Source organism: Dicentrarchus labrax, unplaced genomic scaffold, assembly GCF_905237075.1.
Source record: "Dicentrarchus labrax unplaced genomic scaffold, dlabrax2021, whole genome shotgun sequence".
NCBI classification, from domain to species: Eukaryota; Metazoa; Chordata; class Actinopteri; family Moronidae; genus Dicentrarchus; species Dicentrarchus labrax.
The window spans coordinates 4,798,937-4,815,827 of record NW_026136702.1 but is presented as its reverse complement, the minus strand read 5'-3'; the positions used below and the strand labels follow the sequence as shown (position 1 = coordinate 4,815,827).

General features: G+C 43.3%; 1 protein-coding gene across 6 annotated transcripts in view; it reads left to right on the top strand.

Moving 5' to 3' along the window:
- The first annotated feature begins 7,674 nt into the window (after positions 1–7,674).
- The window catches only part of fgfr2 (fibroblast growth factor receptor 2), a 40,041-nt gene continuing 30,824 nt past the window's right edge, over positions 7,675–16,891 (top strand). For 3 of the 6 annotated variants that reach the window (XM_051419443.1, XM_051419433.1, XM_051419451.1), the window contains exons 1-2: positions 7,676–8,354; positions 10,554–10,809. In XM_051419443.1, coding sequence (XP_051275403.1) covers positions 10,629–10,809 — 181 coding nt within the window. In that variant the 5' untranslated portion in view covers positions 7,676–8,354; positions 10,554–10,628. Of the gene's footprint in view, positions 8,355–10,553; positions 10,810–16,891 lie in introns of all 6 variants that reach the window. The other 3 variants (XM_051419461.1, XM_051419479.1, XM_051419469.1) reach the window with 3 other exon arrangements.

The following is a 16,891-nucleotide window of genomic DNA, read 5'->3' as shown; positions in this document are numbered from 1 at the left end:
GTCAAGCCAGCTTGCTCACAGGCACTCTTCTGTTATGGAGCACGGGAAACCATGTAAACAGTGGAGAAAAACGGTATGCACAAATGCACGCAGAGGAATGATAGTAGGAATCTAAGTTTGCTTTTTAAACTTGTATTTTGAGAGCTGTTGTACTGTCACGTGTACACAATTGTTGTTTGTCAGGACTCAGGGTGTATGGATGTTTAATATGACATCTATCTCTTTCACTTTCCTTCTATTCCTCCATCTATCTCTCTGGATGTAGTGCAGGAGCAGCTTGAGGGATCAAAGGTCAGGGCCCTGGCGAGGAGGTGACTTCTCAGGAGACCGTTCAGCTCAAATTAGGCCTCAGATTGGCGTTCACGGTCAAAATAGTTAACCTCAGCTCACCTCATTGTCCCTTAAGAAAACATATGCTTTGGCTCAATGCCTCAGTCTCGTTTTAAGAAACTCTGTCAACCTCACAAGGGCAAACATGCTCCGCCATGAAGGGCCACTGACACATGTCTAAACATCTCTTGGATAAACAGTTACTCTCAAATACCCATATTAGCACAGAGAAGAACAAGTCATGCCAGTGAACTTGAATCAGAATAATTAGGAACTCTACTAAGGCTACAGCTGTTAGATGTAACTAACAGGACCTAATAAAACATGTTGGAGCAATATTGTTTACTGCTCCCATAACTTACTATTTCTTGCGCTCTTGCCACTGGACAGAGGAGTAAGTTGGGACACAGAGAAACAATAAACAGAGTTAAATGTGGGAGCGGGGAATGGAAAACAGCACCAAGCCAAGGTCAAGTCTATAACTGCCGCCCTACAGAGTGATTTAGGTGCTGTGGCCAGGGGGCTTGTCCAATAGCAGCTCCGCAGTGTGAGTTAGGGTGGGATGGTAGAGGTGTTGAGAGCCTTGGCAGTAATGACTTGCTGATGACATCAGGACATAGAGCAGAGTCTTTTCTCGGCCTGGAGGTTAAAGGTCAGACAGCCCATTCACTGACCTTGTGATTTATTCCCTGGGCTTCCCTCAATCTATAATCACAATAAAAGCTATGTGTATGCGGGGAATGCATGACTCTCTGAGGTGGGCACTGCGGAGTGACCCTAAATACTTTCACTTTGTTTCTTCAGCCCTCTTTAGTCTTTACTTTATCGCTGTCTGTGACAACGAAAGTTTTATGAAGATTTGCCAGATGACAGGCAGTGCTCATCTTCAAATGGTGTAAAGACTCACAATAGAAAACACCTGCTTTCAAAATGCAGAGAGAGTCTTTAAGACACCCCACTGCCTCAAAAGGGAGTCTGTGAGGACGTCCTCAGAGATAACATCAGTTCTCTTCACAGCAACGGATAGTGCTGCTGGTAAGAGCAGTCTATTACAGGTACTCAAAAGCACACATCTTGTGAGTTGTCACTCAGGGCTGCTGCTAGTTCTAGGGGAACAGTTTGGCTCTGTACACCATGTAATGTTTAACCTGACTTCCTGCTGCTTTGGGCAGAGGAACTCCAGGGACCACTGCAGTCAGCGTTAATGTCTAACCCCCTCCAACAACAGGGAAGCAGGAACAGGTTGCAAATTATACATTTAAGTATATCATGTAATGAACATTTAAGTCTTATTTTTCATACTGTGACCTGCATTTTAAATGAATAGTTCAACATTTTTACATATGTTACATAGTTATGACGTTACATGGTAATTGTAACTTGATTGAATCCTTTTTGAACAAATTGTTGACTACTTGTTCACTTTTTGTAAGATTTGAAAAAAAACCAAAAGACTTTCGACAGCAACACAAGGACTTTATGTTTTTTCTGTCCAAGGTCTTTACTACTGGTAATAACATGAATCTAATGAGTCTCTGGCTTTGCAATGACGTAAGTCTTACAACTCATAGTCAGGATATGCAGGGTTACTAAAGAGGAATATTGAGCTGTTGTAGTTAACTCTTAAAGGAATATTAGCTTTAGGAGAAAAACAAACCAAACTTCAACAGTGTCAGCAGAGGCTGAAGTCCTGACTTGCAAAGTATGAGTCATACCCAGAATGACTGAGGTGACCTGTTCTTTGAACCAAATGAGCTGTGTAATGTGTTTGTGTGTGTGTGTGTGTGTGTGTGTGTGTGTGTGTGTGTGTGTGTGTGTGTGTGTGTGTGTGTGTGTGCATGATGCTTATGTGTTGTGTGACCATTGGTCCATGGTAAAAAGAGAGAAAGGAAAGGTGAAATAGAAAGAGGCATAGACAAAGTGAAGAGTGAAAAAGTGAGAGAGAATTCCTTGTCACTGTTAAAAATGCCAGGAAAAAGCTCTATTCATTCTTCATTTTATATAGAGGTATAAAGTTGTCAGTTCCACTCAGCATTTCTCCCTGGAAAAAGTCCTGTGTTATTTTTATTAGGAGTAATGGTGCCAGTCAGGTGGGAGGGAAAGCAGACATTTTCATCAGGAGTTATACTGCAACACTGCAGCAAGCTCCATGTTTCTGCTTCATGTGCTGCTCTTTGCTGTTTCCCTTTGCAGCTTGAGGGAGTTGAAACCACCAAACTCCCCAGTTTCATGCTACAAACGTGAACTTACCCCCTTCTCCTTGTGTTCCCCCTTTCAGCTGAGCTGCACTGCAAGCTCAAACTGCAGGCATCCCAGCTATTTCAAACACTCTGGAGTACTGAGGTGGAAACATGTGAGGAATCTGGATGATTGACCCTCCACTCCCCCTCCATCCACTCCCACTATCCCTGCTCTCTGTTACCTGCTGAGGGGGAGGAGAGGACAGCAGAGGCCTGGCTGTTCGGACGAGGTTATTATGGTGTATCAGTGACAGTGAGGAGGCAGACCCGCTGACTTATGTGGTGATGCCTCCTGAGCTAAAAGCAGAGGGACTCTGCTGTGTGAGCCTGCTCATGTTGGTCTGAGTGGCAGGGTTCAGCAGTAAGAGCTGGCCCCCTAGATGGAGGAGATGTTTAGAGTGCCCACATGATGAGAGTAAGAGGTTTCTCTCAGAACACTTTGGCATTTACAAAAACATTTCTTGTACTGCTGCTGCCGATTCCTGCTCTTCTCTCTGACCAAACACCTAAACTTCCTCTTGCGCTTTTGGTCAGGATCCTCGCCACATGGCTGCAGAGAAGCTCCAGTATATGGTTCAGATTAGACCCTGAGGCGTGTGTCTACTTCTTACTTCTCTCGCCAATCTCCCCCATCCCCCACCACCCACGGCTCTGCGCATTTGTTTCATATTTTGTACAGGATATGACTCACCCACGTTTGTTGTTTTAATTATACAGTGTCAGTGATATATTGGGAAAAAAGGGAGGGGTATCTCCAGGATTTGGCATAGTGAAGTTATAATAACATATCACTGCCATTCATGATTAACAGCAGCACCCTCAAGGAAGAAGAAAGAAGGATCTTCCAAAGGAGAACAAGTGTTTTGTACTGTGATTCACAGAAGTGAATATCTCATAGCATTCAGAGAGACAGAGGGAGGGGTTTTCTGGGCCAGTTCACTGTAAGGGAGTGGATTGTCTATGTGCCACCACAGTTAAAAAGTACTGTATAATGGTTTATTGTTTCCAATAGAGGCGTACACCACAACCATTGCCTATGTTATCACTGATATAGCACTGTTGGGATTTGAGAAGACATGTTGTGATGACTGCGGTTGCTTAAAATAGATTTGAAAAAAATAGAGACATGACCCTTCATGAACTACAATAGAAAAGCTAGAAACACCTTCATACCACCAGAATAAGTAACAGGACTACAGGAGTCTACAGTCATGCTGCTGTGGCTCTGTTAGGCTGATCTAAAGCAAAGCTGCTGGCCTCAGAATGCTAACATGCTAAAAATAAAAAATGCTCTAATATGTTGGTGTTAAGCAGGTTTAAAATCACTGTTCACTATCTTAGTTAAATGTGTTAGCATGTCAACATTTGCTATTTGCTGAATAGTTGTAATTCAAGTATTGGACAAATTAAACCTTTGACCTATTGATGGTGCTGGAGGATATGTCAGGGGACCACCAAAGTCATTAAGATTTATCCACTGGGAACAATGAATCTCTGTACAGAATTTCATGGCAATTCAGCAGTTTCTGAGATGTTTCAGTCTGCACCAAAGTGGTTGGCAGACTGCCAAACAGACTCCGATTGCCACCATAGAAAATGTAGTTAGTCAGTGCCACCAAGTAAAATACTATCACTATGAAGTGGTGAGGCTTTACAAGATCCCCTCAGGACAGGTTTTAAGATAGGAAAATACTCTTCTATGAATAATAATTTGTATATTTGGGGTTTTTTGCAAAAATATTACATTAACCTGGTAAAAAAATAGTAAAAATCACATTTACTCTCCTCTCATTTAAAAACTCCTGTATCTATGAATATGAAATATAGTATAAATAAATATATGAATAATAAGATATCTCCAAAATGTCCATTCTCAGTGTATGTTTTTCAAGTTCCCACACACTGCTGGAGCACCACTGGCTTCCAAACTGGTTGTGTATGATGTCACATACATAAAGGTGAGCACAGAGAAACGTTCCCTCTTCTGCAGATGAATGTGAAACCGCCTTCTGTTGTCTGACTCTGCAAATACATCAGCAATGTGAAGGTCAAACATCCGAGACAATGAATGGAACAATAAGCAAAACACATTTCGGAGTGTAGGGGGACTTTAATGCAAACCAATTAGTCTGCCCATGGACAAAGGGAGGTAACGGCTAGTTGTTGATTAGCTCACTTCAACAGCATCTTAAATTTGCATAACAGCAGGAGGCATGCTTAATGACTCAGCCTGAAACATCATTCACAGCTTCAGTTGTCACAGCAATAAGAGGTTTTCTCACCATTAACACGAGGTTATTGGAGAACCTCTCAAATAAGCTACCCTCCTGATGATTTCTATCAACAATGACAAAGAATCAATATGTTCATCTAATATGCTGATGGCAAGCTATTAGCTTGTCACTTTCTTTTCCTCTCTCTCTGCTCCCTAATTCCAAACACCGTGGCTGCTGGCGCAGGAGGGATTAAGGAAGAAAGAGGACTGAAGAAAAGATTGGAGATGAAGAGGGACAATGACAGGTTGACGGATACCACGGCGCAAGGGCATTGAGTCCATCCAGTTCTCAGTCAAAGGCCCATGAGACTCTGCTTGATGAGGTTTCTTTCAAATGTGAGATGCCTGAGCAGTAGAAAATAAATTGGGCGATTGTAAATAGACTTATGTAGCGGGAGGAAAGAGACACACAGAGAGGGAGAAACAGTGGGGGGTATTTTGTGCCACTCTTGAAAAATGAGTCAAACTCTCCTTCCTCACCTCTCGTTCCCTCTTTATTTCTAGCCAACCTGTCAGCTCCACTGTTATCTGATGGCTTTACTGGTGGAGGCAGAGATGGGAGAGGAGAGAAAAACAGACGTAGAACTCTCCATTCACAGGCTAAACCTTTGCCTCCAAAAAAAAAAAAAACCTTGTTAGTGCCTCTTTTCAAAATGAATGGAAGAGTTTTCCCTCCCTTGTTTAAAAAAAGAGGGCTTCAGCAGTGGAAATGAGACAAAAATAAAAAGTCTGTGGAGATTAGAGTCTTCCACCCTCCCCTGTGTCTCTTTCAGAGCACTTGAACGCCTGAACCAATGCAGGAGACAGCTTGAAGCAGTGGGGGACGAGCTGCAGGGGGCCAGCCTTCAGTCTCTCTCTGGGTAGCTGTGGACAGATCTGTTCATTTGTAGAAAAGTTATGAACTTCAGTTACTCCTAATTCTGCAACAATGCTCAATATCATGGAAAAAAAGTCTTTCTATCTCTCTCTTTAAGCTCAGTTCTTCTCTTTGCTCTTTGCTTTCATGTCAGCAGTCTGTTATCACAGGCGCGCTACTTTGTAGTACTGGATGCTTATAATATAATGTCTGTGATGTGATAATGAATATTTACTGTTGAGCTCTTTGTGTAAGCAGTGGTGGGAGAAGTTTTCAGATCCATACTTAAGTTAGGTAACAATAGCATGTTGTAAAACGTTCCCATTACAAGCTAAAGTTCTGCATTCAAAACTTTAGTTAACAATATGAAAGTGTTAGCAGCAAAATGTATTTAAAGTATTATGTAAATTAAAAGCACCCAATAGGCAGACAGAGGGGCCACTGTTAATTAGTGCTATATTGTTATATTATAATATTCTGTTATCATTGCTGGTGCTTTCACATAAGTAGCATTTAAAGTGTGTAACTGGTTATGGTGGAGCTGATTTTTACGGTTTTATCTGCTGTTAGGTATGTTACAATAATATGTCATATTTTACAAGCTGGTCACATGTGTTGCGTGTAAAATGAACCTGCAGATGACCTGTAACCTGTAGAAGTAAAGTAGTATCAAATGGATACACTCCAAAATACAAGTACCTCGAACTGTAAGTAAAGTACTTGGCTACATTCCACCACTGTGTGGAAATCAGTCTATCCAAGTGTGTTTTTCTTCCATGTTAATGCAAATGCATTATTCCACATTAAATACAAATAATAAAGATTGGGTTGTTGGTATTTTATTTTAATTGTGACCCAAAAACATGACAATAAATCAGCTAATTCATTATATCTTACTACATCCAGATACACACTGCTGATATGTTCATTATAGACCCTCTTGCAGCATCTCAGGGATGGAAAGTATTTACTCAAGTACTGTACTGAACGATTTTGAGGTACTTTCCATTGTATGCTACTTCATGCTTCAACTGCAATACATTTCTGAAGGAAGGAAACATCGTACTTTATACTCCACTGCATTTAAATCTATAGTTACGTGGCGGGAAAAGTATTATAAGTAGCCTGCTTGTTATGCAATATAATGACTTTCAAACTGCTGTATTACTAATGCCTTTAACTACTTTGTTGGGTAGTCTGCTCCCGGGCTTCCCAAACTTTTACATGTCAATGACCCCCACAGTAGATGGACATTAGACATTGGACCCCCAATTTGAGAGGATCTTGTCCTAATTATTATTATTTATTTTAGGTTTGAAACTTGGATCACAATACAATAGATCAAAATAACAAACCCTATATCTTCCGTTGTTGCTTCAACTTTCAAAAATGTGATAAAACTTAAAATTTTAAATATTCTATTCCTCCTTTCGCTGAGCACCCCCCAATAACCAAGTACCAACCAACTCAAGGAGCCCTGTTGGTCCCCTGACCCCAGTTTGAAAACCACTGCTCTATAATGTGTGAAATTTGACAAGCTGGTCAGATGTTTATTATGCAAAGTCTTAAAGTTGATTGATTGATCTTATTTATCAAACGCAGGAAATATTAAAGTTCTGTTTGCTTGCTCAATAATTTTAACTTGAGCTAGATTATATTTTATATTGTGGTAGGCTATTTCTCATTTTACTTAGGAAAGTTATCGGACTACTCCTTCCACCACTGCAGCATCTGACCACACTGAAATACACTGTGTGTGTGTGTGTGTGTGTGTGTGGGCTATCCTCCCGCAGATGTCATGTCTTGGCCACTGTGGGGCGTTGTTACTGCGGTCTCCGGAGCGGAGCAGGGGCCCACGCATTGGACCCAGTTTGAGCAAGTTGCGCGCAGGGCAGGCAGGCAGGCAGGCAGGCAGCGCTACAGTTTGATGGGCGGAGGAAGGCTGGGCCCAAAGGCACTGCGGCCAGGAAGCGGCTCGAATTACACTGGGGGTGCTTGGGGGGGAATGACACCCACTGGAGTGAAGGAGGAGGGCAGTGTGTGGAGACGTAAGGAGGAGAAAAAAGCTAGTAAACCTGACAAAGCGTCTGAGAAACAGTGCGAGGACTGTCCGCGGAAGGAGAGAAAGAGACGCGAAAGACGCTCTTTTCACCAGGGGAACGCACGCTGATGGATTTTATGACATTTTGCATCGGACAACTATCCTCTTGTATCTTTTAAAACCACGTTCCGCCTCCTTAGTAGCTGCAAACTTTCTATTCAGTTGACAAGTGTGCTGCTCGGGAACACTGGGCATGTTCTGCGCCCTGGAAGAAACTTGGTGACGGGGAGGAAAGTTTCGGGGGGACAGCGGTATGGTTCTCCGAGCTGTTTTTGAAGGATAACGCGTGTAAACTCGGATTTCTTTGCATGGCATTGGACTACGTTGCCAGCCGGGTTTGGAATATTCCCTCTGATCTGAGTTGATGCCGGCTGATTGTGGAATAGTAAACTGAAAAAAAAAAGGCAGCGCCTCGCAGATTTTTTTTTTTTTTTTTTTTTTTTGGTGCATTGTGGAGTTGGAGACATTCCTCCCTGTGGATTCAGCTCATGCACTCTCCTCCCTTATCTGTGCATGCCAAAACAGAGATATCCTCGATTTTATTCCTCCGTGGTAAGTATTTTCTGTTTACATCCAAAGCTTCCTCAGAATCTCATCCGTCAAGGTTTCGGCTGTCATGACAAACGTGTTAGTGGAAATGCGTTGCGCTCTTTTGGTGTGTACTATTTTTCTTCTCACGGTTGCATGACAAAATGAGAACTATTTTACTTCTTATAGTTCAATTTACAGATTTCTTTATCCATTAATTATCCTCGGAGACTTTTCAGACGTCTGCAAAATATGCAGAGCTCTCCATAAAGTTTATTTTTGGTTAGGTTTTCTTAGATTTACATCCAACAAAAATAATGCAATGTGCGTTATTTGCATGTTGTTTTCTGCCATCCTTCATTGGAGTTACCTCAGTGAAATATGTCCCTGTGTATTTTAGAAGGTGAGGGACTATACGGCACCTTGCATCATCACTTTAGGGCCCATTAGCAAGTGTCCTGGTAATTTATTACTTTGCTTAATTTTCTACATTGCATTTATGGTGCCAATTATCCCGTGACCGCAGTTGTTTTTTCACTGCTTGGTGCCGGAGCCCTAAATCACTGAGCAGCTCCAAATGAGCCCCCATTGTGGAAAAGCCAACTGATTTGAATTTCAATAGGAATTCAATCAGTGCCAAGAAATTTCATTCAAAGCCGGGTTTAAATGAAGGCTGTGGTCATGTATGGAGCAAAGTCCCTCATGAGTCCAAATGTCATGTAGTCAGCAACATGCTAAAAGAAAGAAGTTTTTTTTTTTTTTTTTAAGAAGAGCATTATACCAACTCTTTAAAAAAAATGTTCTGTTAAATTCTGTTTTAGTTTTTTTCTATCTGTTTTATTTCTACCCCTTTGTGTTTTTTTAAAGTGTCTTTAGGTTTGATAGCTGCAGTATAATTCAGTATTTTTTATTCTGCTAGACATGACACCGTTTTAAATGGTGTAAAACGAATGGAGGTTTGTGGGTAATCCTGGTCTCTACTCGTCCTGCTGAAGTTCTTACAAAGCGGTAAGCCCGACGGATGATTGGCGCACTGATTGGCTCGCAGCTCATTAATAATTAATTTTTTTTAAGCCGTAAATGTGAAGAATTGTTTGCTTTCAGTTGCACATATCGAACCCGATGCATTTCTCTCACAAAGTTAGGATGTCGGGATAAATTCATGGATTCACCTCGACAGCATGTGAGCGTCCACCGTGCGTCTCCCTCCATCCCCGGGGAGGGCTGAATTAAAGATAAATCAGGTTGCACGTTTTCAGGTTGGCTCTCTGAAACGTCAAACTACATGTGTCTTTGCGGGTAAAACCAATCGATACGTCCAGCTGGAGCAGAAAGAGCGCAGGGAAGCGTGACTTCTCCAAACCTCCAGAGACACTTGAGCACGGTGGAACCGCAGATGTCTGGCTAAACAGATTGGTGTGTGTGTGTGTGTGTGTGTGTGTCCCAATATTGCAATATTGCATTTCAATTAAAGCCTTACTGGTTTCATAATCAAGTCACGGAAAGGCAATAAGAGCGAATACAATTAACACATATGCACCAGCGCCGGCAACAGGTTTGGCGCATCTGTTGCGCACGGGAATAAATGATGTGGTGCCACATTGGCTGATAACTGTCCTGTGCCTGGGATATTTCTGTTTTAAAACATAGTATGACTAAGTAGGTTAAGAATATGTTTTCTTATTAATTTGGAGGAAAAAATAGAAGTTTAAAGGATTGTGTCAGAGATTAAACATTTTTCAAATTATATTTTAATTGACTTACAAAAACTGATCTGTACTGCAGTTGTATGACTCAGGGATACATGAAACTGGTTAGACTGTGCTAAGACTTAGAGAGCTACAGGGTCTCTTAATTTGTTTCTCTAAAACCCATTTCAATGCATATAATTACAGATGAGAAGTAAAGGTAGATGCAGGCTGGTTGTGTGTTGACTGCTGGTGCCTCACAGCTTCGGTATGTCTGTGGCATGGCTTGTTTGACAGCATTTTGAAACACTCTGTTGTTGTCCCTCACTTAGTTTTCTGTCTCACTTTGTCAGAAATAAAGTGAGAGGAAAAATGGTGCAGAAACAAGTTTCATTGAAGTGAGAGTAATTATTCCACACTAATATGTTTTTCCTTTTTTCCCTTCTTGCCACCTCTCTTTCACACTTTCTACATCTTCGATCATCACTCCGCCACCACCTTCCCTTCCTCCTTCTCTGTCTCGTTCACCTCCCAGCCCAGGTGATTGGGTGAATTCCACTGAGTGACAGGCCGACCCGGCAGCAGTTGATGGTTGGGCGGACCCCCTCAGATGGGATCAGTGTCCAGGGGGAGGTGGAGAAAGGGGGCATGGGGAGCGCTGGCCCCCACTAACGTGATGGCCTCGTGGGCCTGGCTGCTGGCCGCCGTCCTGCTGTCCCTGCTGACCGTCAGCGTGGCCCGGCCGCCTCTCACCGCCACCAAGGAGGAGGAGGCCACTCTGGAACCTGAAGGTAAGCAGCGGGGGATGGGAAAGCACAGAAAAGGAGAGCCTCGGGGGGTGGGGGGGGCAGGGACCATTTGTTTGGTGTGTTTTTAGTGAGCAGGTGTAGGTCTGTCAAGTTTATTTCCCCATTTAAACCCCATTTAAACCTTAACTATTAAGAATCCATGATGGGCCTCCAGCAAAATGGAGATATTTAAATGTCTACAGGTTTATCCACTTTAAGGTAGAACAGTAACAGAATAACATGGGAATTCATTTTCTGATTTGAAGTGTCACTGTTTCCACTGTTGCTCTTACACATACAAGTTAACTGTAAACTGGCATAAACTGTGTTTATGAGCACTTCTACCCATTTAAAGCTCACTTAAAATCTAACAAGTATAAGAACAAAGTCCATATGAGCTTTTGGGGAAATTAAAATAAATAAACAACTAACTTCAGCATGGCGAGCCTCTTGTTTTCCTCACTGTGAGGCGTGTGATTCACACTTTTTTGTTTTATTTCTCTTGCCGATGTCTGGTAGTTCAGAGTACACTTGAGGGGTAAAGGCAGGTTTGTGACCCTGTGTCAGAGGACAAGGGAGAAGGAGGGTGGGACAGTGTTTATGTTGGCATTTCTCTCATGCCCTGCAAAGAGGAAGGTAAAGGGAGAAATTAGGATACAGGGTTTAGGGCTTTGATTTGTTTCTTTAAGTCATGAATGCCTGTGGTCCGTTTGTGAATTGAATATTTTAAAGCCATATTTTTATTGGCAAAACCAAAAACTTTTGAGAAACCTTCTGTGAAAGGCAGTCTTTTACAATGCTGACAGCTTTTTGTTTTTTTTCTATTCTTTTGAGGCTTCTCCATTTTCTGTCTCCAGTCTCTGAGTCTGGTCAGAGACTAGCTAATTAGAGTTGTTGTGATGGATGGTAACTCACATTCCAAAGCCTTTTGTTCCCGGGCTTTAATCAGCATGCTAATTGTAAGTTAGGCCAACAACAGAACATCACTTTTTAAGCCAATTCCCTCCCCCCCATCTCTTTCTCCCCACACACACACATTCACTCTGTGCCTTGTCTTGCCCTTTGCCCCAGAGGTCAGGTATCAGTCTTACCTACCTTGATGAGAGGCCACCTAAGCTCTCCTCTCCTGTTGATGTTTTTGTTGTTCTGTCACAGACCGTTTGGCTCCGAGCCGATGGGTTCAGAGCCCCACATGGCCCGGACGCTACGCTACATGGCCACAGAGAGAGGACAGAGGGAGGGAGGGAGACAGGGAGAGTTTTCCAGAGTTACACAGTCCTCCAGGAAAGGTCTAAGAGGATTTGTGCATATTTGACTTCTCCTTTAGATGGAGAGATTACAAAGCGCTGGGCTGCGGTGAAGTCATGTGACTGGAGATTAAGTGGCTAGACCTGGGCAGTCACATGATTAGGGATCAACGGGGCACAGAGAACCTGGCCTGCGTATCTGATCCTGAATCAGTTTCCCTGCTTCACATGGCAAACATAGATTGTGTTTGATTGAATCAGTGTGAGCTCCGGTTTGTTGTGGTCTCCTTCTGTTCACTGCTCCTGATGAACTGCACTGGTGTCACCTGTAGGGAGACAGATTGGCTGGTCCCGCCCTCTCTGCTCTAATGACACCCCCCTACAGAGATGTTTAGGATTTCCACCCCTCTCTGCCCTAAAGCCTCGGTCACACCGTGTCCTGTGTGTGTGGGAGCAGTAATTGCTGTAGATTCGTCAGATTGCATATCAGTGTTGTCTCTATAGAGCCCACGCCTGCACCCCTGGTGGCCCTGCTAGTTTGTTTACCTGTGGCTGCTGTAACAGTAGAAGCAGAGCGAGCGCACTGGTTAAGTCTTCACAACAGGCCTATTGTTGTCCCTGTAGCCACTTCAGTATCTATGGGAGACGTGTTTACCATGTCCAGGCACTCTCCGTTTGCACAGTGATTAAAATACTCTGACTGAGCTGAATAACAATGGAACACAGGAGGTGTGTGTGTGTGTTTGTGTGTGTATGTGTGTCTTTAACATTGGTATTCTCTGATTTGTGGTCTGCTCAGGCCCCTCATGGCATATAATGTGGAGTAAGTGTGGCACCAGGCACATTGGAACGCAGGCTGAATGTGAGTGTAGCAGACAAAAGTCAGCTCATGGTTTTGGCTGTATTTCGTGCGCTCCCTGCCAAACTCTGTTCTTCAAAAAAATGCTCTGATCAGCATGGAGGCAAGTACTTCAAAACAGTTGAGTGGTTAAATAAATACAGCCTATATTATGTGTCAAGGATGAGTCTTTCATGCCCAGACAGACACAAGAAAAAGAATGGATGCTTGTCAACAAAATTTCAAGAAGAGTCTCTGGGCACACTCGGAACATAATTGCTCTCTTGGCACATTTATATATTTATATTCTGCATGATTTCTTTTAGCTTTCTTAAAGTTTCCACCTGTATACTATACTTTCTTTAATAAGATACATTGTCAGCTTATGTTAACCTGAGCAGCAGTTGCCTTTATTTCATTTCTGTTTGTGTGTCAGTTTCTGTGTGGGAAGGTGGGAATGTCAAGGAGCTGCAGGCTTATTAGCTATCTGTAATACTGTGCTATCTACACAGTAGGAGTGTGGTTGTAAAAGTATAAAAGTGTCAGCTGGCCGGTTAATGACATGGAGTGTGTGTGTGTACGTATGTGTGTGTGACTGTGGCGATGGCAATGGAACTGAACTCTAAACAAACGCAGTGTGTCGGCCAGTGGTGTGACCGGGGGGGCAGTTGGGCTCAATATACGGCCTTCACACAATGACTTTTATTAGCCTGCCGTTGGCCGGTGTTAATCTTGAAGGTGTGTTAGTGGTTGTCAGTGTGTTTGTGTGTGTGTGTGTGTGTGTGTGTGTGTGTGTGTGTGTGTGTGTGTATGTGTGTGTGTGTGGACTGTTATTTGCCTTGGCTGATGTGCCAGAATACCTTGTCACTCTACCGCTCAATCTCACACCTGTCTGATAAGAGGCTGGGAAGAGCTGCTACTTGTGCCAGCTTGTGCCTCAGGTCTCAGTGGATTGTCCGGTGTGCAGCGGGAGTCTGAGGCAGCATCGGTAGGGTGCAGGATACGGGAAGAAAAAGGGGGAAAAGTAGTGAGTAAAATAACGTAATAAAATAAAAAATATATTAATTAAGAAACTAGACTCTGACACAAAAAATATATTAATTAAGAAACTAGACTCTGACACAAAAATAGCGAAGCAATTTCCAGTAAAAGTGAACACAATTTGGAAATTCATACACAAATTTCTTGTCAAATTCTCTGAAGCTGCAGATGTGTTACCTTTGTCAATGTATGCATTTTAACTACATAATATTGCCCCTACTGCATATTTAGTAGTAGTTGTAGGACAGTAGATCTGAAAAGTTACAGATTCGATTCCTGCATCAGCCTTACATCATGCTCCGTTTTTTGCAAGGCACTGAGCCCCCAGTCTGTTCACCTTTCTGGTAAAAAGTGCCACCCATATTGTAAATATGTAGAGAGCTGAAACAATTAGTCAATTAATTGATCGAATGGTCAAGGAATAGTGATGTTCTGTTTCTTTGGTTCTCTAGTGTGAGAATTTGCTGCTTTTCTCAGTGTTTAATCATTGTAAACTGAATATCTTGGGGTTTTGGACTATTGGTTGAACAAAATGTGAATATATTTGAAGGTATCACCCTGGGCTCTGGGAAACTGTTAAGGGGTTTTTGCAAGGTTTTTCATGTACTCATACTTACTATAAAGAATAATTGGCAGATTAATTAATTGTGAAGTCAGTTGCAGCCTTAGTTATTCATACTGAATCCTCATGATTAATCTCTAGAAGCCAAGTAGAGCGAAGCAGAGGGAGGCTCTAGTCTGAAGTCACTAGTGCTTCAACTTAAGAAGATTTTGAAGATAAGGGATAGCCAGAGTTTTAAAGGGGTCGGGTGGGGTTCAGGGAATGCCTTGATGAGGGGTGGAGGGGTGGGTGAACCAGAGAGGCTGTTGCCATGGATGCCAGCAGGAGCCAGTTCATGGAGCTGCTCCTTTGTCATAATAAAAAAATCAAAGGAGGGATTTGAATGTGAAAGGACAGGGACATCAGAAAAGAAGGAGAGACGAAAAGGGGAGAAAAGTCCTGGGATTTGACTGCATGAGGAGGATACAGAGGAAAGAGGAGAGGAAAAAAGGAGGGATAAGAAGGGCAACAGAGATAATGTGATTTGGTTGTGTGTGTGTGTGTGTGAGTGTGTGTGTGTGCGTGCATGATGATTGTGTGTCTCCGAGATGGCAGCCATAACATTTAGTCCACCCATCCCGCTGTACAGAACGCGACAGGGAGGAGATGGGAGAGTAGACTTACAGCCCAATGTGCCTCTCTGCAAAAGTAAAATCATAAAATCGTTTACATAAGAAAATCCTAAACTCCGCCCTCGCCACTTTGCCAACAGCTCGCCACCTGGCTCTCACCACCTTGACAAACAGACAGAAAGACAGACGGGTGAGCAGACGTCAAGGGGACATTGGTGAGAATTGCTTGCTGCATTTTGCCGCAGACACTCAGGCTGCGAGACTAATTATTACCAGCCAAGATGGTGCGAATGAGGACGAAGAGATGGCGAGGAGTGGACAGCCCGAATCCATCACGCCTGATAGACACTTGTAATAGCTGTCAGAGAGATGGGTTTTGAAATGAAGATGTGCTTCAGGAGAAGAGAGGCAAAATGATAGTGATGATGGAGGGAGGGAAGAGGAGAAAGCTGTTTGATAGAAATCGAGCAAAAGTGAGCGTGTGTGTGTGAGAGATAAAGAGGCTCCCGCCTCTTCCTGCGGTGCAGAGGAGGATGAAACTTTGCAGAGATGAAAAATCTGCAGTGAAGTGTTTCAACTCTTCAACTCAGCATCCCTGGACTCCTGTAAACTCTCTTCAAGTGGAACAACGAGTGTGTGAGTGTGTGTTTGGGCCTGTATCTCCTGGTGTCTGATACTTTCATTTATTAAGGTGCACCTCGATGTCTTTATTTTCTCAGTGTGTACAACGTTTCTTTAGGGTTCTTGCTGCTACTGTGTGTGTGTGTTCACATGATACAGGTTCCCATGAACAATCAGGCATGCTGGAGGTGTCAACAGGTTTGGGAAGGGTCAGGGTTAGGTCAGCAGGGTCAGCGGGGTGGGAATGGGGGTGGAGATGTGTGGAATGGGGGAAGGAAGCTGAAGAGGGAAAATGAAGGAGCAGCAACAGGAGGAGGAGGAATTGATGGAGGTTGACAGATGCACACAGCAGAGATAAGAAAATGATGAAGGCAGAACTAACATGTGCATGCTTTCTTTAATCAGACCATTTGGAGAGATTCCTTTGCTTTGCTCTGTATGTATTTTCCCTCCTTCCATCACTTCTGACTTCTCCTTGTAGTGTAACACACTCTCTCTCTCACACACACACACACACACACACACACACACACACACACACACACACTCATTTGTCTGTATGAGTATCCTCTTTCTATGAAGCACCTCAGTGCCTTCCCTTTCTCTTCAATGTGCTGACAGACAGTGCAGCGTGTGTGTGTGTGTGTGTGTGTGTGTGTGTGTGTGTGTGTGTGTGTGTGTGTGTGTGTGTGTGTACCAGGTGTTGTCTTGCTACGTCAACCTCACTGAGGGGCCCACCATCTTGAAGTTATCCATACCCGCTATCTTTCCAGCCGGTCTGCACACTGCTCTGTGTCCTTTTAGTGGCGACATCTTCAAATAACTGAAATCCTAAATTAAGCAATAAAGGAAAAGCTGAAGCCCCAGTAATAAGGTCAAAGCAAAAGGCAGTGGCCTCCGGTGTGAAAAAACATGTCGTAAAAGGTGGCGGAGACAGCTCCCATCAATCAGCACAGGAGCTCCACCTCTTATCAGACCACACACTCAGTCCTGGGGGGTTGGCGAAGGAGGGGTTAATTATTTCCGGATCGAAGGAAAGACGGAGAGAAAAAAAGACAATACAGGAACTGTACCTGTGTGTGTGTCTACTTGCCCAAGGGGAACATTTAGAGGCTTGCTCACATGCCTCGACCGCTGGATTGTAGCAGAATGACTTTCCCTTCCT